We start from the raw sequence: 25,803 nt of genomic DNA on the forward strand, positions 1-25,803 counted from the left end.
GGATGTTCCCTGGGGTTCATATCCTGACCTAGCTTCTAAGAGTGTTACAGCGAGTTGAGAATTTATGATTTGAGGTTCAGCTCCGAGGAGGCAATGGAAGGGCAGGACCCAGCAAAGGCCTGACCCTGACCCTGACCACTGCACTTGATTTGATTTGGTTGCTCCGTAAAGTGTGAACAAACCTGGAAAACACTCTCTTGCCTGGTCATGAGCTCTCTCGTCCGGATTGTATTTTGTATCTTACCATGTGAGAAGAAATGGCATATTCATTGCTTGGCCTGGAAAGGGGACTCTGTTGAACTGGAAGTGAATTTAAATTCCTGATTGTTTATCTTGGAAGTTATGGTGCTTACTGAAAATGTGACCGGTCCCGTTGGGGTAGGTGCCACCATGCTCTGAGCTGCGGTTCTTGGCTTCTGCTTCTGGATGGCCAAACGTTACCAGGGAAAAGCTTGCTGTGAGTCCACACACATTCATACCGCTGAACTTCAGCTGCGTCCTTGTGTTATTCCATGGCCTTTAGATCTACTGTTGACTACTTACCCAGTTCACCAAGCAGCGGTGATGACGCTCCGTGTTCCCCCCAAGTGCCAGTCCCCACTCCTGCTCCCTCCTCTCCCTTAGCCTCTGGGCAATGCCCCTTCCCATCCCCGCCGCCCCCCCCATGTGTGATGCAGAGCTCAATCACATCGGTATGGTTGGTATTCCATTAATATGGCTGAATCGATTTTACCTCTTTCTACTCTGAATCCTAGTGGCAATGAGATTATCTCCAAGGACGTGAGTGACAAATATCACTTCCTCTGTAGAGGAATGTTTTCTGAAAGGGGTGAGTGTGCTGTGATCACACAGAAGATGTTCTCTTTCCAGTAATCTTCGGCCAGTGCCACATCCTTACGTCTGTACAGCACAGTTTCCAGAGCGTTCTGACAACTCCTTAGTGAATCCCGCATCAACCCTCATAATGTAAATGAGGAAAGACTGTGACTTCTCTTTTAATAGATGAGGACACGGAGGCTCAGAGAGGTAAGGTCTGTTGTCCACTGTGACTCAGTTGACAAGCGCTGAGTTAAGACTGGAACCCAGGATGCCTGATTTCCTACCCTGGTTCGTACAGGGCAGCCCACAGCCCAATATGTACACTCACCTCTCCTCCAAGTGAAAGAAGACCAGAGAACCATCATATCTGTAATAAAGAACTTTTCCTCCTGGGGGATAAATGAATGCCTTGCATAATAAAGCCAGTTCTTAGTACAACAAAAAATGGCTTGTTAGGTGCTGAGGAATGAAAGGCGTGGCTTAGAAACTGCTCCCAGGTGAGGGCCTAGGCATTATGTCCCCTCGCACAGGAGCACCTGTGTGGCCACAGCCGGATCTCCAAACCTGTAGAAAGTTGTGCAGCCCACACCCTTGCGGGGCCTCTCCCCTGGCACCCTATTCATACGTGGCCTCGTGACCACGATACGGGGTCTTAGTCCACCGAGGATGGAGGAGCATTCTGTTTCCCGAACCTCCAGCAAGCAGGTCTCTCTGGTCAGCAGATACACCAGAGTGCCTGCCCGAGCGTCCCCTGAGTAACCCCTCGCCTCCAGCCGCTGGGTCCGTATGGTCAGTCTGCTCTGCAGAAGGAGCTGGGGCGTGACAGGGAGCTCCTGAGTCAACGTGAGGCCATGGAGGGAACCGTCTGAATTCCATGCAGGTGGTTCAAGTAGGTTGGCTTTCTTTTTACATTGTTATTTTTACTAAGCACATAAAGGAAATGCACTGGTTCATGGAAAGAAAAGTCCAAGCAGATCCAGGGGAAGCCGGCATGAGGCATCCCTGTGCAGACATTCAGGAGTGGCCTGTGCCCTTGTCTCCAGGCCAGTGTCTTTGGGTGGGCTTTGTTCTCAGGCATCCTTAAGTGGTGGCTTAAATTCTGCCAGTTTAGCAACCTGGCCATGGCCTGACAAGAAGACAAGTGTCTCTCTCTTGACAGCTCCAGCAGTATCCGGGAGTGTCCATTCCTGAGCCAGTCACTGTGGCCAGGGGCTCTGACTGGCCGGGACTGGGTCACATTGGGTGGACATTACTATTCTTGTTGTATAGATGAGAAAATTCTAAGGGTTGGAAAAATTAAGCGACTTTCCCCCATCATACGACCAGTAACAGGCAGACGGAAGCCGGGTCTCTGACCACAACTCACCCTTTAGCTGCCTTTCACCAACAGCTGATGCATCTTTGCATCTGTAGGTTGATTAATAAACCCAGAATGTTTGTAAGTTTTTGTTCAGAGTTCAGGGACGGCCCTTGAGTTGGCCTTTTCTTTCGCTTGTTACATTTCTCTGAAATGTCTGAGGCTTGAACCACTTCCTCGTGTACCTTGCTGTTTTGTGCTTACCTCGGAACATTCATCCGCTCTGTGTTGACCTGTCTCCCCTGTGATTTCGGGAAGATTTCTCTTTTTACATCTCTAGCAACTTTGCCTGGCACATAATAGATGCTCAGTCCCTGTGGGCTGAATCAAACTCGTGAAGCCCCTTTGGCCCCTTTGCTGGAGTCTGTTTCAGAGCAGAGGCCCCGCGGCCCCTGTCTGTGTCGTGGGTACCCTCCCTTCCTTTCGGAACAGGATGGATTATGTCACAAAAATCTTGCTGAATTTCCAGCACCCCGACTCAAACTGAAGAAGGGCAGTGCCTCACTTGTGCCCAAATACTAATCCATCATGACATCCTGCTGGGGACTCAGAATAAAATGTGAAAGAGCTTTGGGACAAAGAGTGAGGGTTAGAGACAGATGTTGGCTGTCCCAGGGGGTGCAATATGTCACACATCCTTTTGACACTATGGGATTAAACCATTAGAACAGTTTTCATCTGGAGCTCGTAAATCTCCCAGTATTATAAAGGCAACTCGTTCTCCTTTATGTTGTATTTTATTTCTAAAACTCTTGAGAGAAATTCTGCTTTAATTGAAAAACAAAACCAAAAAACAAAACAAACAAACAAAAAAACCAACTTTCTAAGTGAGCAGGGAACCAAAGTTTTTAATGTAATTACGCACTGTGAATTCTTTTTTTTTTTTTTTTTTGCACTGTGAATTCTTTCTTACAATTAACGGCTCAGGAAAGGAAACTGAAACCTCAGCCCTGGGGGCAGTGAGCCTCGTGGAGGCCTGGATGAATCAGAGTGGCTGTGCTGTTTCTTCTGCGAATGTGGACCAGCCCTCTATGGGGTTGTGTGGTAGGTATTCTAGCTCTGTGCCGGATTCCCAGGTCATGTGCCTGGCTGGGCTGTACTCCCTCTTGCCCAGAGATGAGGTTTGACCACGTGACTACAAACAGAGCTGCTGCACAAGACCTAGAAGAAGAGAGGATGTGGCAGGTGCACAGAACGGTGCCCCCCACCTGTTCCCCAGACAAGTGGGCATCCCTGCTCTCACTTCTGGAGCTGACAGGGGTTCCAGAAAGGGCCTGTATCTCTGCATCTCCCCAGTGCTCAGCAAGTGCCTTGCATATGGAAGGTAGTCAGCATCTCACTGAACGGAGGGGAGGACCACAGGGAAATACGGGTGGAGATGATAATTTGGTGATGAAATAGATAGTTCTGGAACTTAAGGCTTTTGGAGGCAAGGCTATTCTGTCAGGCACTAGAAGCTGGTTTGAAAGCTCTGGATTTTCATTAAGGTTTTACTGCCACCCAACTGTGTGCCTTTGGGCGAGTCACTTTCTTTGTTAATGAGGGGGTGGATGAGTTGATCCCTAAGGGTCTGTAATTCTAAGCTTTCCCAGGGTGCCATTGCTCCAGCTGCTTAGAGAAATATGACTCGGAAAAGGAAGAGACCTCTGGGTTTTTCTGGCTCTTGGCTAAGTTCCCAGAGGGTGTTCAGATCCTGGGTCAGATGGTCTGTGCTCCCCAGGATCTCTGGGGGCAAGAGTTCATACCAGAAAGATCCAGCCAATGTCCCCACACCCACTGCTGCCTCTCTGAGTGGAAGCCTCTTTTGCATCTAATTTTCTTGATGGATTTTATTAGTTTCCTATTGCTTCTGTAACATGTTACCACAAATTTAGTAATTTACAGTTAAATTTAAAATTTAAATTTCTTATAATTCTGGGGATCAGAAGTCCAAAATCAGTCTCACGGGGCCAAAGTCAAGGTGTCAGCAAGGCTGGTTCCTTCTGGAGGCTCTAGGGGAAATTTTGTTTCCTTGCCTTTTCCAGTTTCTAGAGACCACTTGCATTTCCTTGGCTCATGGCCCCTCCCCCCATCTTCCAAGCCAGCAGCATAGCATCTTTTCTCCTCTCTTACTCTGCTTCCATTCTTATATCTTCTCTCTCTGACTCTGATCCCCCTGCCTCTGTTTTATAAGGACTCTTGTGATTACATTGGGTCAACTCAGATAATCCAGGATAATCTCTCCATCTCAAGATCCTTAATTTAATCACATCTGCACAGTCCCCTTTACCATTTTAGGTAAGATTCACAGGTTCTGGGGATCAGGATGTAGAGATATTTTTTTGGGGGGGGTGTGTTCATTATTCAGCCTACCACAGGGATTATCCATTTGATTTCAAAACCTAGATTTGGACAGGGAGTGAGAGTATTGGAACTCTTGCTTTGGAATGGGGAATTGTAGACAGCTCCCTAGGCCGGTGACTCTGTACCTGAGTGAAGTTTAAGCTGTATACAACAGCAAAATCCATTTGCTTTCTGCATATATTTAGATTCTCCTTCCTATAATGCATCCATTATCTTCTTCATTCTGTTCGTGGCGGTTACCAAGTACCCACCAAGTGCAAGGCAGTGTGCCCGGAAAATGCGAGAATCTCCAAGACGTGCTCCCTGCCCTGGTGGAGCTTACGTTTAGTGGAAGGAGAGAGGCACATAAGCAGTTATTTTCAATATAAGGCAGTGATGTGACAGTGGAAAACCAAGGAAGACAGGAGGGTGACCTCCGTTCTGTCCTTTAGGGTGTCAGACCACATGCCCCAATTTTTGGCTCAGAAGTATGATTGTTATATGCACCTGAATTTTAAGTTATTAATGCTGATAGGCTAAGAATTTTAACGCTTTTTAAAAGTAGGATAAAGTGTCTTTTCTTTTTTATCTAAGGGTCTTTGGTTCAAAAAGTTATCTAACTCTGATGATTCATGTGAAATCACTTCCATTCAAGGTTGATTCAAGTTAGGGACAATAGGAATTTGCTAGGCAAAGCGGAAGTTGGGAAGAAAATCTAGCCAGTCTTCTTAATTCATGCTGCATGTGAATGAGTAAACTTCTGTAACCTGGACTGTCCTCAGAAAAGCACTCGTTTCCCGTGGCTGACCTACAAATACCCAGCGAGGTTGGCTCTCCTAGTTGGAAAGACAGCTCTTTCTTGCGTGTCCTTTCAGAGGCAAAGGGGAATCTCCAGCAAGAGCTCCCTCCAGCCCAGAACACAGTTTTAGAAAATACAGTTGACTTCTCTGGGAAAAACAGAACCAACCTTGTCTTACTCTCTCATGGAAACCAAGTTGGCACCTCATTATCGCCTTGTTAGCAAGGACAGGCCGAGTTGCGGACAGCCCTGGTAGGAAGGGTTGGCCCTGTGTGGGCAGGGTTTTGAGTTAAGCTTAATTGCTCCTCCAAAGCTCAGCTACTTAATACTACACAAGTAGAAATCTATCACCAGACTCTAGACCATCCCCCTTTTTCTTTCATATTCTTGCCTGCGTGGACAGTTAGCACCTCCGCAACTCTGCTGCTGCCGTGATTTGTGCCCGGGTCTCACTGGGGCCACCAAGGCTTGGCTGCAACCAGCACAACTACCCAGAGGAGAAAGGGTCTGTCACCACCTTTAAGCAACCCTCCAGTATCTTAAAATGCAGCCAGCCTGTTCTGTCCTTGGAGCACAGCAGGGCTGCTGGCCGGGTGAAGGTCCTGTCTCTTTAATGACTTACAGCAAATTCTTGATCTCTCATAGAATGAGAAAGAGTAAGACAAAGTCGTTTTTGTCTGGCTGCGAAATGTGTTTTGTACTTGAATTTGAATGTGGGTGTGCCTAATGTTCTGAGAACTCACTTCAGGCAAAACAGTGAAGCAGCCCATGAAGAAGTACTCAAAGAGGGCTGAGGAGCTGTGTACTTAACGACTTGCGCCCCTCCTCTTCTTTGCAAAGCTTGGCTGGGGTTTGACTCCCTGGTCTGTACTCACCAACAATGGGTATTTGTTAAGTAGATCACCTAATCTCTCTGAGCTTTAGGTTCTTGCCCTCCAAAATTGGAGTGAAGTTACCCATAGCCCATAGTACTAATGGCGAGATCCCATGAGATAACATAGGCAAAGCACTGGTCACACAGTGTCGCAGTAAATGTGAGAATCTCTCCCACTCACCTGCCTCCCCCACCCGCCTCCCCTCATTCTCTCGGACCAATGCAAAGCGCCAACCCAAAGTGGGAGAGGAGTGACATGCCACACACCTCCCTTTTTTCCCTCGCGTGTCCCTGCCTCTGGCCCTTCTCCTTTGTTTCATTATCATCAGACTTGTACGGTACAGAGCATGTGACAGTGGACACCTTGTCTAAAGTGTCCCAGCTTTGCAGTTTCTATCACACGCTGCTGTAGACATGCTGAACGTGCAGCCTGGGCTGTCCATGGCAATCCCAATCTCAATTGCACGGTCCCATTCTTCCCATTAAAATGTCCTGAGAATTCCAGTTTATCAACATCCCGAACACATTTCCTGATTGCACCCACTCCTCGGAAGGGGACTTTAAGACCAGGAAATATAGGGTCTTACAAAAGAGCCCTGACAATGGTAACCACGTATCTCAGATTTTCTGGGAAAGTCTGTTCCCTTTCCAGTCCACGGGTCCTGATTTTTGGTCTAGAAAACACCGTAACCAACCAACAGGGGTCACGTGAAAGGCACGTGTCAGACAGAACACCTCCGAAATAAGATTCTGTGAGAGCCCACCACTGCCTATGATCTCAAATTCAGATTCTTCACTTGTAATTTTGTGATTGTTTCCTATGCTAGTTGGGTTTGAGAGTGAACTGAAGGGCACATGATTCTTGTTGCTTTTGGATGTGAAATGAGGACAAGGATGAAAATGTGTTCGGCACAAATATACACACACAATTCATTCTGTGTGCAATTTTGAAGACTACTTTTTTCATTTAACATTAGAGTATATGGATTTTTCTCATGTCACTAATTTTTTTTTTCTTTGTAAACGATGACCTTACCAAATTCAAAATGGAGCCTATCACTGGCAAGGACGAGTGTGGGATGAGGATGGGGAGAGCAGATACCCAAGGAGGACTTAGTGTGGTGGAATGTTTTCTGTCTTAAGCTTGGTGATGGGAACATTTTTTTGAATGTCTTAAATATTACATAATACAATAGAAATTTATGCACCAGTAGTGAATGGTTACTGAACATTTCATTCTATAAATGTATTATAATTTACTCACTTTAAAACTCCCTTCCCTACTGTTATCAGTTATTTGTAACTTTCAGTGTTGGACTCTTAAATAATGTAGTATCATTAAACATCTTTGGGTATCAAGTTTTGTCTGCATTTTAGCTCATTTTCTTAGGATAGATTTACAGAACTGAATTATTGGGTCAAAGAGTATGTCTGTAATGAATGCATGTCGCCAGACTACCTTTGGACAAAGTTGCACGAGTTTAGACTATCATTGATGTCGTATCCATTCTGCTTTATCTCACCAGCACTGAGTGCTGTGAGATATATATATGGTTATATAGTTATATATATATATTTATATATTTTTGTATATATATATAGTTTTATATATATACATATATATTTGCTACTTTGCTAGGCAGATATTTGTTTCTAATGGTTTAACTGGTATCTCTTTGATTACCAGTGAGATTGAACATTATGCTATATAAGAATTTTTCTGTTGGAGTTTTAAAACAATTGTTTAATTGATGTGTATGAGCATAGGTTTTTGCAGACTCGATTATATGTGGGGCCTGTGTGGGAGGGTCTTGTTTGTATGGGAGGGGCGACCACAGATGAGCAAACAAACAGCCTGTTGTCCCCCTGGGTGGAAAGCAGCTGTGCATCTAGACCTTTGTCTCCCTGCAGTGCCGCCAAGCTCCTGGACAAGACCCCGTTCTCGGTCAGTAACCCAAACCCGCTGCTTCCTTCGCCCGCGAGCCTCCAGCTGGCTCAGCTGCAAGCTCAGCTCACCCTCCACCGGCTAAAGCTGGCACAGACCGCCGTCACCAACAACACCGCGGCCGCCACGGTGCTGAACCAAGTCCTCTCCAAAGTGGCCATGTCCCAGCCTCTCTTCAACCAGTTGAGGCATCCGTCCATGATCAGCTCCCCCCATGGCCACACCGGGGTGCCCCAACACGCAGCAACCTTGCCCAGTGCCCGGTTTCCCTCTAATGCAATTGCCTTCTCGCCCCCGGGCCAGACACGAGGCCCAGGGCCCTCTGTGAGCCTTCCCAGCCAGCCCCCCAATGCCATCGTGATGCACCCTTTCAGCGGGGTCATGCCTCAGACCCCTGCCCAGCCAGCAGTCATCTTGGGCATTGGCAAGACTGCGCCCGCCCCAGCTGCAGCGGGATTCTATGAGTATGGCAAAGCCAACTCCGGCCAGGCATATGGCTCTGAAACTGATGGTCAGCCCAGTTTCCTGCCAGCCTCGGCCTCTACCTCGGGCAGCGTGACCTATGAAGGACACTACAGCCACTCGGGGCAAGATGGCCAAGCCGCCTTTCCCAAGGACTTCTACGGACCCAACGCCCAAGGATCGCAGGTGGCAGGTGGATTTGCGGCTGAGCCGGCTGGGGGCTTGAAAGGCGAGGTAGGTCCGCTGCTGCAGGGTCCAAACAGCCAGTGGGAGAGCCCCCATGGATTCTCTGGCCAAAGCAAGCCCGATCTTACAGCAGTCCCCAACGTGTGGCCTCCAGCCCCCAGCCAGCCCTATGAGCTGTATGACCCCGAGGAACCCACCCCAGACAGGACCCCTCCTTCCTTCGGGGGTCGGCTCAACAACAGCAAACAGGGTTTCAGCGGAGCCTGGCGGCGGGCCACGGAGGAGAAGGCGACGCTGTCCGTGCGGTCCTTGCAGGCGCACGAGCTGAATGACTTTCACGGTGTGGCCCCCCTCCACCTGCCCCACGTCTGTAGCATCTGCGACAAGAAGGTGTTTGATTTGAAGGTGAGTCATCCAGGACCGGCTGGGAGCCACAGCTGGAGCCTTGTGGGCTCGCCACCACAGCCCAACCCTTGCTGCTCACTGGCCAGGAACTATGACATTTGGGGACTGGGTAACAGAATTTTGCCATCGGTACCCTTGACGAAAAGCCTAGGTATTAGAACCAAAAGGAATTTCAGAAATGTATCAGGGCCAGTCCCTTGCTTTAAGGCAAGTAAGAGATTCTTACCCATGGTTATAGGTGAGAGATGAGGGTGAGTGGAGGATCAAGTGACCCCACTTGGGTTATGGGAAAGGGACTCAGGAATTAGCCTCTGCCTCCTTGTCTACATTCCTTGAGAATGTATACTGTACTGAGTACAAAAGGGGGAAAGTGTTAGCAGAATTTTGAGTGGGGCAAGGGAGTAATTCTCAGGTGGGACCTAGACAAATTATTATAGAGGGGCCTCAGCTTCTGCATCTGCAAAATGGAGGTAGAGCCTTATTACACCTTTTCAGTGGTTGTAAAGTGCTTTGGGCCCCTGCAAACAAAAGTCCATGGTAGTATAAATTTTCCCCCAAGATGTATTGATGATGCAGTGAAATATTCCAAAGCAATAATAATTGCAGTTAGCATATATTAAACCCTTTCTCTGTGTCAGCGGTAACTCTCCAAGGTAGATACTATTATTATACTCATTTTGCAGATGCAAAAACTGAGGCCCAGAGACATGAAATGACTTGTCCAGGGCCCCATAGCCAGAAAGTGGTGGAGTGGAGATTCGAACGTGGGTCTGACCCTCCCAGAGCCTGTGCCTCTTATCACTGAGCTGTACGGCCTCTTGTCTCTCATCTTGTCTGCAGAGCACAGTAATCCTTGTTTAGCGGGCAACACACCACAGTGTGTCATTCACCTCTGCTTGGGTTATGTCATGCAAACGCATCCCTGTCACTTGGGTGGGCCATACCCTCTCACCTCCTGTCTCAGGAGGGGGCCGGCTAACGTGGGAGGTGATGGAGGACTTTGTCTCTCATAGTCTTTTCTAAGGCTTTGCAAAACCCTGGGAGTCCACCTGCCAGATTCTCATATGGAAGTACATCGGAGGTGTGGTGGGACCAGGGGCCCCCTGAAAGGGGAAGAGGAAATCGGACTTGTGAATCTGGGCTCCTGTCCAAGATAGGCATGGGATGTGCAGGTGGAGGCCGATGATGATGATGATGATGATGACGGCTGGTTCGGGAGGCAGGAACGGGGGAGGAGCCTGGATGGGAGGGGAGCAGGGGAGGGAGAGGCATCAGCAGGGCTGGTCCAGCATCTGGGCACTCTGCGCTCCCTGCCTTTAGGAGGAAGCCTGTACTCGTCCACTGCCTTCCCGGGGGCTCAGTTCTCCTTCGGTCATTTTTCTTTCCTTCTGGCCTAGGACTGGGAGCTGCATGTAAAAGGGAAACTACATGCTCAGAAATGCCTGCTCTTCTCTGAAAAGTAAGTGCTGTCCAGGAGGACAGGTTCATGCATGCACTCAGCGAACATTCACTGAGCACTTACTGTGTGCCTTGCTTTGTTCTTGCTGGGGAAAAAGCAGAGGACAAAACAAGCAAATCCCTGTTCTCAAGGAGCTTTACACTTAATGGTGGGGTTGGGGGGGACGGTGTCAGATGATAAACTAGTGAACTCTATAGCATCTCTGGTGGTAAACGCTAAGCAGCAAACGGCATCAGGGCAGGGGCAGGAAGTGTGTGTGTGCGCACTCAGAGGGGCTGGTGGTGGGAAGGCCTTACTGAGGACACCCCAGGAGGGCATGGAATGAGCCGTGGCCATCTGGGGGACGTGCAGTCCCAGCAGAAGGAACAGCAAGTTTGAGGGCCCTGGCGTGGTCCAAGGATGCTCAGGCAGCATCAGTGTGAGCGGTGCGGAGTACCTGGGGGGAGGAGCCCGGGAAGTAGTGGGGCCCCATCCTGAGCACTCGGGCTTGTGGAGAGGACTTTCACTTTTGATTTGAATGGGACTGGAGCCCTGGAGGGCTGAGCAGAGAAGGAATGTGCTCTGGCTTCACTGACTGGGACCCTGGCTGCCATGCTGAGAATAGGTGGTGGGGGCAAAGGCAGACTCGGGGAGACCAGTGAGGAGGGGGTTCCAGATATCCACACAGAAGAGAGGAGCCTGGGCCCAGGGATGTAGAACAGAGGACGGGGTTAAGTGTTTTGAAATGAGCTTACCCAAAAGGCCTCCCTTCCTTATTTACAGTAACCAAAAGGTAGAAGCAACTCAAATGTCCAGGCCAGATAAACAGGTAAACACATGTGGTCTGTGTTTACAGTGGAATATTATTCAGCCTTCAAAAGGAAGGAATTTCTGACACAGGCAACAACATGGGTGAACCTTGAGGACGTTACTCTAAGTGAGATAAGCCAGTCACAAAAGGACAAATGCTGTGTGATTCCACTTACAGGAAGTACTGAGAGTAGTCAGATTCATAGAGACAGAAAGTGGAAGGGTGGCTGCCAGGGACTGGGAGAAGGGGCTGGGGAGGTAGTACAGACTTTCAGTTTTGCAAGATGGGAAGAGTTCTTCGGGAGATGGAGGGTAGTGACGGTTGCCAAACAGTGTGAATGTACTTAATGCCACCAAACCGTACACTTAAAAATAGTTAAGATGGTAAGTTTTATGTTATGTGTATTTTACCACAATTTTAAAAAGTGATTTTAAAAAGACATTTCTTTTCTGGCTTCCCATTTTTTTATTGTGATAAAACTCACATAAGACTCACCATTTTAACCATTTTAAGGTGTACAATTCAATGGTATTTAGCACATTCACAAGGTTTTGCAAATACTACCAGTCTCTAGTTCCAGAACATTTTCATCACCCCCAGAGGAAACTTATACCCATTAGGCAGTCACTCCCCATTCCCCCTCCCTACCCCCAGCCCCTGGCAACCACTAATGTGCTTTCTATCTTCATGGATTTGCTTCTTCTGAACATTTAATATGAATAGAATCATATAACATGTGACCTTCTGTGACTGGCTTTTTCACTTAGCATAATATTTTCAAGGTCCACCCACATTGTAGCCTTTTTATGGCTGAATAATATTCATATATATATATATATATATATATATATATATATAACATTTTGTTTATCCATTCATCTTTTGATCTATATTTGGGGTGTTTCTACCTTTTGGTTATTATGAATAGGGCTGCTGTGAACATCTCTGTTTGAACATTTATTTTCTACTATTTGGGGTCTAAGCCTTGGAGTGGAATCTCTGGGTCACATGGCAATTCTTTGTTTAACTTATTCAGTAACTGGTTCCCCTTTTTCACCCCTCTCCAGCCCCGCTGTCCAGTGTGTACTCGGTTCGGCAGAGGGAACACTGTGTGCCTCTCCCAACAGCACAGCCGTTTATAACCCTGCTGGGAACGAAGGTGAGAAAGGGCCCACAGATCAGCAGCTTGAAGCAGAAATCAGTTTTCCAAAGCCTTCTTACTCCCAACCTTTATTTATTTATTTATTTAACATCTTTATTGGAGTATAATTGCTTTACAATGGTGTGTTAGCTTCTGCTTTATAACAAAGTGAATCAGCTATACGTATACATATATCCCCATATCTCCTGCCTCTTGCGTCTCTCTCCCACCCTCCCTATCCCACCCCTCTAGGTGGTCACACAGCACTGAGCTGATCTCCCTGTGCTATGCGGCTGCTTCCCACTAGCTATCTATTTTACATTTACTCCCCATCTTTAATAACCAAATGTCCCCAATGTGCCCTTGTGGACACATCTATAAAGCAAACAGATCCCAAGATGCTAAAATGCACTGGGCCTGCTCTCTGGGCTCCTCAGTGTTTTCTACATGCTTTAGACGTAAAGCTTTGCTGGTTATCAACATGCCCAGAAGTATAATCAGGCCAATCACTAATCACTGTGTTAAAATGGAATTTTCACTTTTCTCTTCCCACTTCTGTCCTAATAATGACTTTTTTGGGGGCTTAAACCAGTTATTTTATTACATTTGCCTTACGACTTTTAAGCATTTATGAAAAAGAATGATTTATTTCAAGAAAGAAAAGCTAAATTTAATATTTTTTTAAAAGAACATTTGGTAAAAAAGTCATTTTTAGTTTTAAATAGGAGGAACATTACTCTTGCACATATCCATAAATAATGGCTTTTGAAGGTCAAGGAAATGACTAGGTTTTCACCCAGTTTTGTGTAATTTACCATTTAGATTACTCCTCAAATCTTGGAACATCATATGCGGCCATTCCTGTGAGGTCATTTACTCTGTCAAATCCCGCATTCCCTTCAGCTTCCCCAGGGACAAATGTGAGTACAGAAGCATTTTCTCTGCTGTCATTTGTCATCATCAACGCATTTGTATCACCTGCTCTGCCTGGGTGTAGAGATACAGAAGGGGCTGGGGTGAAGCTGGCACAGATGGGACTTAGTGCAGTGCAGGAAAGCAGAGGTCAAGAGTTGTTTAATTCAGGGTTTTCCCTGGTAGCCCAGAGGCTGGGGCTCCACACTCCCAGTGCAGGGGGCCCGGGTTCAGTCCCTGGTCAGGAAACTGGATCCTGTGTGCCACAACTGGGAGTTTGCATGCCGCAACTGGAGATCCCACATGCCACAACTGGGACCCGGCACAGCCAAATAAATAAATAAATGGATGAATATTTTTTTAAAAAATGAGTTGTTTAATTCATTCCAGCTGGTGTTGAAACACATAGATTAAAAAGCTGACATAATTTCTTAAAATTGAAAGCACTCAAAGATTTTCTAGCATTCAACACTGGTTTAGAAAAAAATAAGTATGAGGGTTGTGTGTGTGTGTGTGTGTGTGTGTGCTGTGTGTTTTCTAAGACTTGGACATTTTATTGAAGTGGACCATTTCCTGTGAATGGGTAATTCTGAAACTTGAACAGAAAGAGAAAATGTGTTTGAAAACTAAGGACCGTACACTAATGGTATTTTTGTCCCCTTGGGGAAATGGTGACATCTGCATAATATCAATACTTCGTTTTCAGTTGTGTTTCTGTTCCTTCCTTTCTACAACGGGCACTTTCGTCCCCCATAGCTCTAAAGATTCATTCCTCCTTTTTCCAGCAATTGTGACAACTTGCTCTCCCCCCTCAGTTTTCCCCCTGCGTGTAGCCTGGTCCCCCAGGAGCTGCCCAGCTTCTCTTCCTCCCTGGGAAATGCGGGGAAGGGAGTGGGAGCCGCAGAGCCCTCTGTAAAGCAAACTGTGTTTGGCTGAACCCTGCTCGAGGGCGTGTGTCTGTGTGGTTTTGCCTGTGCCTGCATTTTTTTTTTTTTAAATGGTTTTTAGTATATTCACAGACTTGTGCAACCAACACCAGAACCAGTTTTAGAACATTTTCATCAACACAAGAGATAATCCCGCCCCCTGGTAAGCAGTCACTCCTCACTCCTGTCACCCCAGTCCCTGGTCACCACTGCTCTGCTTTCTGTCTCCATGGATTTACCTCTCTGGGTCATTTCATAGAAATGGAATCATTCAATATGTGTGTGCCTGCATTTTTCCAATTCGTGATGTGAGCAGCTGCAGGCTCTTTCTTCTTGTGCTCAGCAGAGCGGGTCTCCACGTGCCGTCCCCTCCACGTGTCTGTCGGGGCATTTGAGCAAAACTTAGGAAGAGCAAGCAGAGAAGTGTAGGTTTTAGACCCTGGGGGCTGAGTGAGTGGGGAGGTGAAGAGGCTCGTGATGAGAAGTGAGGCCTGTCTGGGCCGAGATTTCCCTTTGTTTGTGTCTGTTTAGTTGTGTTTCGGGGAGACGTGCTTCAAGGGGGAGCCCCTGTCTGCAAGCCCGTGTGTGAAGGAATGTTGTGGTTTCCCTCTGCAGTCTTCAGGCTGAGAGCCACAGCTGGTCAGGGACAGCTTGGGGTCAGTCCCAGGAGAGCAGAATGGCTGGGTTCAGTGAACCTGGCATTTGTCTTGGAGTCAGACACCCGATTACTTGACCTCGTGTCCGATGGGGGCACTGGCTGCTCCAGCACCACCCCAACCCCCCAGGGCCTGTTTCCCACACTGTGGGCCACGGAGCCAGCTCTGAGACCCCAGCACTGAGCGGAAAGGGGCTGTGACCCAGACAGGGGAGGCACGGGTGGGTGCCAGATGGGCCAGGGGTCTGGGCACAGGAGAGAGAACCCGTGTCAACTAAGTCCCTTTATGAAGGGACAGGGGCTGAGGGGGCGAGGAGAGGCAAGGGCAGGAGGACTCTGTGTCTGTCTATGCCTCAGCTGCGTCCTCCGGCGCTGACCAGTGAACCAGAGGCCCTTTGCTGTGGATGTGGAGGCAAGAGGCCCTAAGTTCAAGTCCCAGTTCTGGATCCTGAAGCTGAGTGGCCTCGGGCAAATGGCTTTACTTCTCTGAGGCTCCATTTCCTTAAATGGGGAAAATACTCCCGTAATAATGACTTTTGAAGTTAGGTTTTCACTTGGCTTGTGATCCTTCTGATTATGCCTCTAATCTTGGAACATCTCATGTGGCCATTTGAGCACAATCTCCTGATTCGATGCCCTTGTGAGGGTCAAATGAGACCGTGTAGGTGACAACGCTTTGTGAACCGTGCAGTGTGTAAGAAGTAATAATGGCTGTTATTGAGTAACGAGTCCGTTTAGCCTGCTGTGGGGAAACCTATGCTAAGGCCAGCTCTGTCTGCCAGTCATGTGATTTGGGGCCGGTCTCAGTGTCAGGATTCCTCCTGTGCGAATCTGTCTGGGAATCCCTGTAGTCGTATCTGCCCTCCCCACCCCGAGAGTGGCTGAGAGAGGCTCCCACGGAAGGGCTTTACTTAGGTGAGGGGCAGCCACGAGCAATCTGCTGACTCGTGACCATTCATGAGTACAGTTTCCTCCAGACGCCTAGAGATGGGCATTCATCTGGCTTGAGCCCGAGAAGCAACACAAGAAACATTTTGCTTTCAGCATTGGCAGCAGCAGGAAGGTGATGGAGAGCCCAGACACTGTCGGATGGTGATCATAATAGCACCTTTACATAGTGCTCAACACATTCTTAGCATTTTTTGTATGTATTAGCTCATTTAATCCTCCAGACAACTCTGTGAGGGGAGGAAACTGAGGCACAGAGAGACTAAGTAACCTGCCTAAGGTCACACAGCTGGTAAGTGGCAGCACTGGGATTTGAACCCAGGGGACCCGGCTCTATCTAGAAGCCTCATTTTCAACCACTAAGTGCTGCTGCCCATCTCTGAGGGTCTCTGAGTTCTCTCCCTCGTGATGATTCTCTCGTTAGTAAGTCCCCCGCTCCCCCACTCCCACTCCACAAGCTGCTTAGCAGGCTCTGAGGCTGCCTTGGGGGTGATGAGGACTTCTCAGGCTTTGGCCAGCAGCAGCCATGGAGCAAAAGGTGAAAAGGCCATCAGACCCAGCGGCCGAATTCTTCTGTGTACCGTGACAGCGTCTCCCAAGATGAACCCAACATTTGGAGGCATTGCTGTACACCCATTGGAGGTGAAGAGCTCTCATCTGACTGGTTTTATCGTTACAAGCTCTGCGAAGCCTTGCTGGTCACGTGCGCTTCCCAAGGATAATCTGGGGGCCAAGGACACAGTTTGCCCCAGCCACTCCCTGCATCATCAGTGCCTGGATGGTCACAGGCTTCTGTCGGCTTCTGGTCCTCTTGTTGCCGTTTCTGGCAAATGCTATTGAACGTGGGTATGTCTCTTTAGAAAAACCTGAAATCCAAAAATACTGACCCCTGGAGAAAAGCCGAGAAATGAAGAGCTGATGAATCTGCCACGATGCTCTGCGAGGCTCCTTTAAGTAGCAGGAGAGTTCCTCAGAGAAATTATTGGGGTTTTTTCTGCCTACAAATGCTGACCTCCCAAGATAAGCAGATACATCAAGGGGTGGTTACTGTGTTACCAGAGGATGCTTTTCTGGGCTCAATGAGTGCCCAGTGAGCTCCTTTTGCATTCTATTGGTTCTTTCTGCTTACATATTTATGCTTTTTGTGAAAATTCAAACAGAAAAGAAATATTTAAGGAGGACAGTGAAATTCCTCCCACTTCCCCCCTTCCAGCTACCGTAGAGAACCCATAAAGGCTTTGATGCCTTTTCCCCAGAAGTGTGTTCCAGTCCAGTGCCAGGGCTTTTTCTGCCTGATTCCGCTTACATGCGTCTTTTCAGAAACACATTCTGTTGGTAAAAGCCGGAACAGCCAGGACTCAGCCATTGTCATATCACTATTGTTTGTGGAGCAAAGAGCAGTGCTTCCTTCTAAAGCCCTCTGTTTCTAAGCAGGGGAACACAGTGACAAGGGGCTCCGTGTCATGACTGTGGCTTCAGAGGGCATCTGAACTGCCACGAAATCTATAACGACCACGTGACCCATCTACCACCTCCCCCAAGCCCAGGCTTGGCTGAATTTACATTTGTCTCAACTCGGTGGGAATGCGAGCCCTTCGTTTCCATGTTTATTTCTGACAGAGATGGGGCACTGAAGTGACAGTCGTGTGCTGCATTTGCTGAGGGTGGGTGCTTTGTGTCTGTCCCCACCCCCTCCCCTCCAGCCCCAGGGTCCTCCAGCCCCAGGGTCCTCCAGCCCCAGGGTCCTGGGAGAGAAGCGTTCACTTTCACTTAAGCTTCTGCTGTTTGACAGAGCAGAGGCACTTTATCCTTTGCTGCCTGAGTTGTCATAAACAGAGTAATCAGGTTTCTAGAAGGGGCCATAGGGGCCTTCTCAGGCTGTAAATAGTTTTCTTGCGCCTGCCTGAAATGCACTTTGCCTGCTGGCTGTCCCCGTAAAACCACCTTGTAGTTTTCACAGCCACCTTGGAGTTTATTTAGTGCTGGTGCCTCAGATGGGGACTCCCTGGCCTGGGACGATACACATTGTTTTTATGGTTTCTTTCTCACCAGGACCCTGCACACCAGAAAACGTGTATAAATAAGGAAACCGAGGCACAGGAAAATAGAAGTGTTTGTGAAAGACCAGAGGTTTAAGTCACAGGTTGTCCCTCAGATTGCTGGCTGTTTCTTGAACATCTATCTGTCCACCTTGGCCTTCTGGGTCCATGGCTCAGAGCACTCTGGTCTCCTGACCGCCAAAGAGCATGGAGAGAGTTCTTAACTGATGTGGCACCCTCCCTCACCATTCCAGCTCTGTCCTCGCTCTTGTCCCCTGGGCAGGGGTCACCTTGTACATTTTCGAAGAGAGCAGAGAGTGGGGAAACAGGAGACCTGGGTGGGTTTTGTTTTCTGGGTTTTTTCCTTTTCTTTTTACAAATCCAAATTATTTTTTCTTGTTGCAAAAACAGTAAACTGATGTAAAAAATTTTAAACAGTAACAGAGATATAAAAAATAGAAAATCTAACCCTGCAGAGAAAGCCAAAGGTAAATGTCTTTGCCTATAGCTATCTATCTCTAGCTAGTGTATGTGTGCATGTTTATTTACTAAAAGTATATATTTGGGGGAAAGTCAGATTACCCCATATCATCTGTTGTGCAACTTGGTTTTTTTTCACTTAACATAAACTCTCAAGACATTTTAATTGATTTATAGACATCTTTTCACATCTGAACATAAAACACTATCAGATGTTGTAACACCATCTATTGTATACGTTTACCGTAATTTATCAAGTCTGCGATTTATTGGTTTTTCAGGGAGAGTTGTTATCACACATCTACCCCTGCTTCATTGCCCACAGATTAAGTTCCTTACCTTCTCCCAGGCATCAGTGTCTTCATACACATTGATGAGTGTGGACCAGATGACCTCCTGGTTTTAAGGTTCCGTGACTCTAAAGTTTACAGTAGTGTTGAAGTTGCTCGGCACATGAGCCACCCAAGGCCCGTAGGCAATCCGGCACCAATAAAAGTAGATTTTCTCTAAGTCAAAGCTAATATGCTTTATAAAATATTTGAAAGTATCAATAAAAACATCTGTTTCTATCCTCCAAGTTACACCAAGATCCATAGCTTTGGAACTCATACCCATTTACTCTCTGCATAGTATGTTCGAAATCAACACCATGAGAAATAAACATTTGCCCTGTGTCTGTCCTCAGGTTTGTTTAGCACAAACCCAGCAGAGGCCCACAGACTGTGTGCCAGAGTAAATTAGGTCACATCTAAAGGAGATCAGGCTGGAGCAGAGAAAATTGTTTATTGAAGATCGAATCTACATTTCGTAGCTCTAAGAAGCACTTTGAGAGACTTCTCTCACCCCGCAGGCCTCTTGCCCTTAGCCACATTTTTATTGCAACTCTGTGAGTTATTTGAACTGGGGCTGTTCTTTGAACTCATCCGCGAAGCCTGTTCCCACCTGCATTGGAGGGCATTGAAAGGTCTCAGAATCTTCCTACACAAGTCTGCTCTTTTCACATTTCCACCCATCTATAAAAGATTTGTGGGTGACTTGAGAGGTCTTGGACTTGGCTGCATGAACCATTAGAAGCAGCATCTGGTTTTAAATGAGTGACCCCAGCCTGTGAAAATGTACAGCCCAGGCACCTGATTGCACATCGGGGCATTCGGGTCATGCCGGTCTACGAGCTGACTGAAGCGTCCCCCGGGCTGGTGAAGGATGATTGTCCCCTTAGGTTAGTAATGAGGGCTTCAGTTACAGCCCAGATGCCTTAGCTCTCTTAGAGATTTGACCTTGGACTGGGAAGTTCCAAATGCACTGTCGCATGTGTGCCTCCCGAGAGCTCAGCAGGCAGACCATCAGGTGGGATGTTAGCGGAGCCCATCAACACCAGGTCTCACAATTCTCTCTAAACCCAGCTGCTCTTCTGCCGCAGAGCACATCTTTTAAAATTTATTTTAGTAACTTTTAATTTTAATATAATTTAGACTTACAGAAAAGTTGCAAGAAAGGTATAAGGAACACTCCCCACCCATATACCTTTTGCCTAGATTTACTACTTTTTTTACATTTTGGCCCATTTACTTCATCATTCTCTCTCTGTGTCTCTTCTGTCTCTGTCTCTTTATCATCTGTCTATCGATCCATCTCTATCTTTATCTGTTCATCCATCCATCCATTCATCCATCCATCCATCCATCTAATGATCTATGCATATTTCTCCTGAACCATTGGAGACATGGTACCTCTTCACTCCTAACTACATCAGCATGAATTTCCTAAGAACACAGACTTTCTCTTACATAATCACAGTACAGTTACATTTTTTCCCAGTCCAGGAGCATCATAGCACATCCTTTAACTGTTGGAGGAAAGAAGGAGACAAATATTTATTTATAGAAGCCTGCTGATGCCAGGCCTTGCACAAAGGCACTTTACATACATTGTGGCATTTTTGTCTTCTAAACGGTCCTGTGGAATCAATGTTTATTTTCCCTGGTTTATAGACAAACAAACTCAGCCTTGGAGAAATTCAGTAACTTGCCCACGGTAGTCACTGGGGAGCAGGGACACAGACCCAGGTCTGTCTGATATTCCCACTGGCCTGGCACTGGTGCCTGAAGACCGTGAGGCACACACCTGACGTGTGTCTGTCCTCAGAGAGGCAGCGGTCCCACCTGTCTTTCGTTTATCTCAGTATATGATCTCAACTCCTCTCGTTCATTCAGGGAGCAGCGTCTTTCTCAGGGCAGAGCACGTTGGCAAGGTGTTCACTGCTTGGAGCTTATCTTCAGCCCTGTAAAGATGAAACCAGCAACAACACATACAGGCCTGTCTGAACGATGGCCATGCTTGTGCACATATGCATGCTTGCTGAAACGGCTGATCACGCGGAGCGGGAGGACAAACATTACATTCATTGGGACAGGGAGTGGGAAAAACACAGACTTCCTGTTTTTGCCCAACACAGTTGGGGAAGCTTATCATTAACCTGGATCTTAGGGTTTAGCTTGGCAAGGCTTCTGAGAGGAGTGGAATTTTAGAACTTTGAGCCACATAAGCATGGATATTTTACGTCTGGAGAGGACTTAAGACGTATAGACTAACTTCCTCATTCCAGACACTGGGGAACTAAGGAAAGGAAAATTAGTTTGTCCTTGTCATGTACCTAATCGGTCGCTGAGCTGGAACTGAAACCCAGTCCTCTGTCTTCCAAGATCAGGTTCTTTCACTACGTCAGGAAGTCTTGTGCTTTTTACAGCCCAAACTGTTTTCAGTTATTACTCCTACCTCAAGCACACCTGTCCTGCATTTCATGTTTGGCAAAAGTACTGTATCTGCCAAAGCACTTACATTAGTGAGTAATTAACTAGCTCCCCATTTCTATGAATCGAAAAACACAGACACACCAGACTTTCTCATCAGGGTAAGGATCTAACCAAGATTAGCATCTCAGTAAAGAAACTCAAAGTATGATCTCAACTCAGGTTTTTTTGTTTGTTTGTTTTTAAATTTTTTAAAGTCTTTATTGAATTTGTTACAATATTGCTTCTGTTTTATGCTTTGGTGTTTTGGCCGCCGGGCATGTGGGATCTTAGCTCCCTGCCCAGGGATCAAACCCACACCCCCTGCATTGGAAGGCGAAGTCTGAACCACTGGACCGCCAGGGAAGTCCCTCAACTCCGGTTTTTTAAATGTCAAAAATAACAATCCTTCCTTGATATATTATTACCTTCAAAGACCCTTCAGGACTTGGACTTCTTAGAGAACCCAGGTTGGGAATTAGCGTAAGGCATCATGCTGCCTGCTCCAAGGCACTCAGGATTGTCTGTGACCCCAGTGGACAGATTTTACTCTACAAGAGTACCACCTAGACCGTATTCTGCCTTCCTCTCACCCCTTCTCCCCCATCGTCCAGAGTTCCCATAGGACGTAAGGCAAATAATAGCCATGTTTATATGAACTGTTCAAGGATAGAGTGATTATACATATAACCCCACACCCTTTATGAATCAAATATGATTTTGAACCTAGTTGAGTTTAACAAAAAGATACTTTAGGTCAGTGACAGAAAGGAAAGTAGACTGAACTATCCTAAATCAAATATTTGCAAAATAATACCACACATAAAAAATGTTTCTAACTGGTTAAGATTTCTCACATGCCCTGACACCAGACACAATACAGATTTTTGATGGGCAAGATTTTCATTTCATGGGTCCCTTAGAAAATGATACACTGAAGGGAACTGGTTAAAGTGAAGAAGCTGCTTGTGGCCTCTGGAGGTGCTTTGCCCCAAGGGGCCAGTATCTTGGCATACCTGTAACCCATCTGCAGTTCACCAGTGGAGAAACTCCAGATTAATATGATTAATTGGAAGATTACTAAAAATCTCATGAGTATTTTAAGTGATGACAAGGGTGTCAATAAAATCCAATTTCTATTGCTGATTAAAATCTTGGGAGGAAATAGAGCCAATGAAATGTACTTTTTTTTCCTATGTAAATAGATACTTTAAAAAAAAATTTTTTTAAAAATAGATACTTTTTTTTTTTAGTTTTTCAAAACAAACAACTTTCTATTGAAGTAGAGTTGATTTACATGTTGTATTAGTTTCAGGTGTACAGCAAAATGATTCAGTTATACATATATATGTCTATTCTTTTTCAGATTCTTTTCCATTGTAGGTTATTACAAGATATTGAATATAGTTCCCTCTGCCATAGAGTAGGTCCTTGTTGTTTATTTGTTTTATATATATAGTAGTGTGTATCTGTTAATCCCAAACTCCTAATTTATCCCCCTCCCCCCTTTCCCCTTTGGTCACCATAAATTTGTTTTCTATGTCTGTGAGTCTATTTCTGTTTTGTAAATAAGTTCATTTGTATCATTTTTTTTTAGATTGCACATATAAGTGATATCATATGATATTTGTCTTTCTCTGACTTACTTCACTTAGTGTCACAATCCTCTAGGTCCATCCGTGTTGCTGCAGTGTACTTTTTAAATTTAAATGAAAATCTTAATTGAGACTCACTCATTTTAGCGCCTTTCTAACTTGTCCGCAGTGTGACTTCATATTGTTCTTCGGTGACCAGCAGCGGTGAGGGTGTTTATTCCTCGGGAGGCATGCTCTGCTCTCAGCAGTAGTTGCTACACTTATGCTTGGATAAAAGCCTCTTGAGTTGCTCTTTCAGTCTGGAGGAGACGATGAGAGAGACACTGGCCCTCGTGCCCAGTCACTAGGCAACGGGACAGGCAAGGAGCAGGATCGGTCCAGAACTGCCCTGCGTGTCTGCTCTGTTGTCCAAGCACACATGAGCCCGGGCCGGCCACAGCAGAGTCACATGGGCAGAAACGTGCCTGGCTAAGAGGAGCCAGCAGAGCACCCAGCCTCAGCCCTCCTGTTGATAAACTCAGAGGACTGGCCACTTTGCCCAGCCCGAGAGCTCAGTTGGGTCTGCATTTTTGTGTGGCCACTCACCCTAATGAGAGGCAAAGATCCTGCCTCTTAGCCCTCCTCCTGTCTTCCCTGGAGAAGGGCTCGGTCCTCCTTAGCCAGGCTCATACTCAAAGTCTCCCAGCTTATGGAGAGCACCGTTTGCACTTTAGGGAGGTGTGGGCATGCTCTGGGAGCTGCCTGGGCCACACACTGAAGACTGTTTCCCTTTGGGAAAGTGCTTGATCTCTGGACACTGCAGAGAGGGAGGTCTGAAAGGGCCACTTGGGTTTCTCCAATTCAGGGCTGAACCGTCCAAGGAAATTCTTATTGACTATTATTGTCCTCAGCCCAGATGAGACAAATGAGGGCTTTTCATGGTAGAATTACCCAAGTATTAGCCCTTGTTAGGGATGAGACCTCAGACTTTCCCACTGTATTACTATGGTAGAGTAGGACCCATATCAAATGTAATTAGATGTTGAAGTTCAATTTATCATAGAAAGCAGATGGTGATTATGCAAATGTGGGCTATGCTATTAGTACGGGTTTAGAAAATTGCATCCTTCTCTTCCACATTGGGTTGGCTTATGGCTACTAATTCTTGAACCTCCTGGAGACTCCAGTCTGATTAAGGTTTGCACAGACCAAACAGACACACTTCCTCCCTCCAGGAGCTTTGATTAGGCCCGGGTCTTCGTTTCTAAACTGTGTTCCTTAGAGATGCCTTTGGGACTGCTGGATGGGGGGTGGCAGCAGGGTGTTGGATCGCAAGGTTTGTCTAGAGCAGCACCTCTTTATTTGTTGAATATGTTGGGCTGGTGGGCAAGCTTTTGTTTGAAGAAAGGATTTCAAGGCTAACAAAATTTTGGAAGCCACTGCCCTAAACCAAAGGTTGTCGCTGTGAATGTCTATGTATATGTATTAAGTTCACAAATCCTTTCTATGTTCTTTTTTCTTTATTGGGTTTTTTAAAAATTATAAGTCAAACAATATGAGACATATAAGAAGTAGGTTAAACATCTCCCCCTTACTCCCTTCCAATTCTGCTCTTTGAAGATAACCAGTACTGATAGGTTGATATGTACTGTCCCATACCTTTCTGTGTCTGTGCTGATATCCCTTAAAATGTTTTCATTGTGAAAAATTTCAAACATACAGAACAGTAGAGACAAGTGTAATTAACCCCTGTGTACTCATCCCCCAATTCCAATAATTATCAAAATTTTACATTTGCTTCATCTTTTTCTTATATATTTTTGGGTTTTTGCTTTGTTTTACAAGAATATCATCATATTACACCTGTACTTGGCAACCTGCTTTTTACTTTATCTTAAACATTTTTTCCTGATCAGCTCATTTACCACCTTCTTTCAATGGCTACATAGTTTTCCATTGTAGGTGTGAACCATCAATTACTCAATCATTATCCTATTCTTGGACATTCAGGCTGTTTCCAAAAATTTTTGCAATAAATTATAAATTTATTATAATAAATTAACTGCAATAAATGTCCTTGTACATAAGTATTTACATATTGGTGTATTTATTTCTGTAGGCTAGATTTCCAAAAGTGGGATGGCAGGATCCTGTGCTATATATATTTTAAGTTTTATTCAATATGCTAAAGTATCTTCTCAGAAGATTGTAGATACACAACCTCCCACCAGCAACATATGGATATGCCCATTTCCTTATCTCTTCGACAGCCCTGGATGTGATATCTCGTTAAAATTGTTACGAATCATTTTTGTAAAGAGATGGCATAAAATCAATGTTTTATATCTCTCTGCAAATGGATTATTTTTCTGCATTCATTTTGTAAATTATAGTTTTTTGATCATTATTTGGGGGAACATAGCCAGTAGGAGCATCTGGAATAGATAGAGGGCAAGAAGGAAATGTCTTTTGAAGACCAAACCACTGCTCTCTGTTCCCGTTAGTTTGCGCAGCGGAAAACGGGTGCTGGCCGCGTGGTACACATCTGCAATCTGCCGGAGGGAAGCTGCACCGAGAATGACGTCATTAACCTGGGGCTGCCCTTTGGAAAGGTCACTAATTACATCCTCATGAAGTCTACTAATCAGGTAGGTCTGGGCACTTTCACACTGGTATGTACCAGATAGACCACACATTGGTGGAGGGGAACTACGTAATTTTTTTAGAAAGCAGCTGTTCATAACATAAAGGGGTAGTACACAGCTGGCCTCCAGCTGGTACAGCACAGAGGTTTTCATTGATGGTGGTGTTTTGTTTCCTCCTGTTTCACCTTACCCTTCTTGTGATGGATCCAGGCCTTTGTGAGTTACCTAGAGGTGAGGATGTGCTTTGGAATGAGGTACTCATTATCACAGAAAAGC

The 25,803-nt window shown here is 46.1% G+C and overlaps 1 protein-coding gene across 4 annotated transcripts in view; it reads left to right on the forward strand.

Moving 5' to 3' along the window:
* RBM20 (RNA binding motif protein 20) overlaps positions 1–25,803 on the forward strand; it is a 209,975-nt gene that overhangs the window by 136,963 nt on the left and 47,209 nt on the right. For 2 of the 4 annotated variants that reach the window (XM_082408260.1, XM_082408262.1), the window contains exons 2-6: positions 8,083–9,169; positions 10,567–10,628; positions 12,486–12,577; positions 13,382–13,479; positions 25,387–25,530. In XM_082408260.1, the coding sequence (XP_082264386.1) occupies positions 8,083–9,169; positions 10,567–10,628; positions 12,486–12,577; positions 13,382–13,479; positions 25,387–25,530 (1,483 nt within the window). The remainder of the gene's footprint in view (positions 1–8,082; positions 9,170–10,566; positions 10,629–12,485; positions 12,578–13,381; positions 13,480–25,386; positions 25,531–25,803) is intronic. The other 2 variants (XM_082408261.1, XM_082408263.1) reach the window with 2 other exon arrangements.

This window comes from Balaenoptera borealis (genome assembly GCF_965194805.1).
Source record: "Balaenoptera borealis genome assembly, chromosome: 10".
Classification (NCBI taxonomy): Eukaryota; Metazoa; Chordata; class Mammalia; order Artiodactyla; family Balaenopteridae; genus Balaenoptera; species Balaenoptera borealis.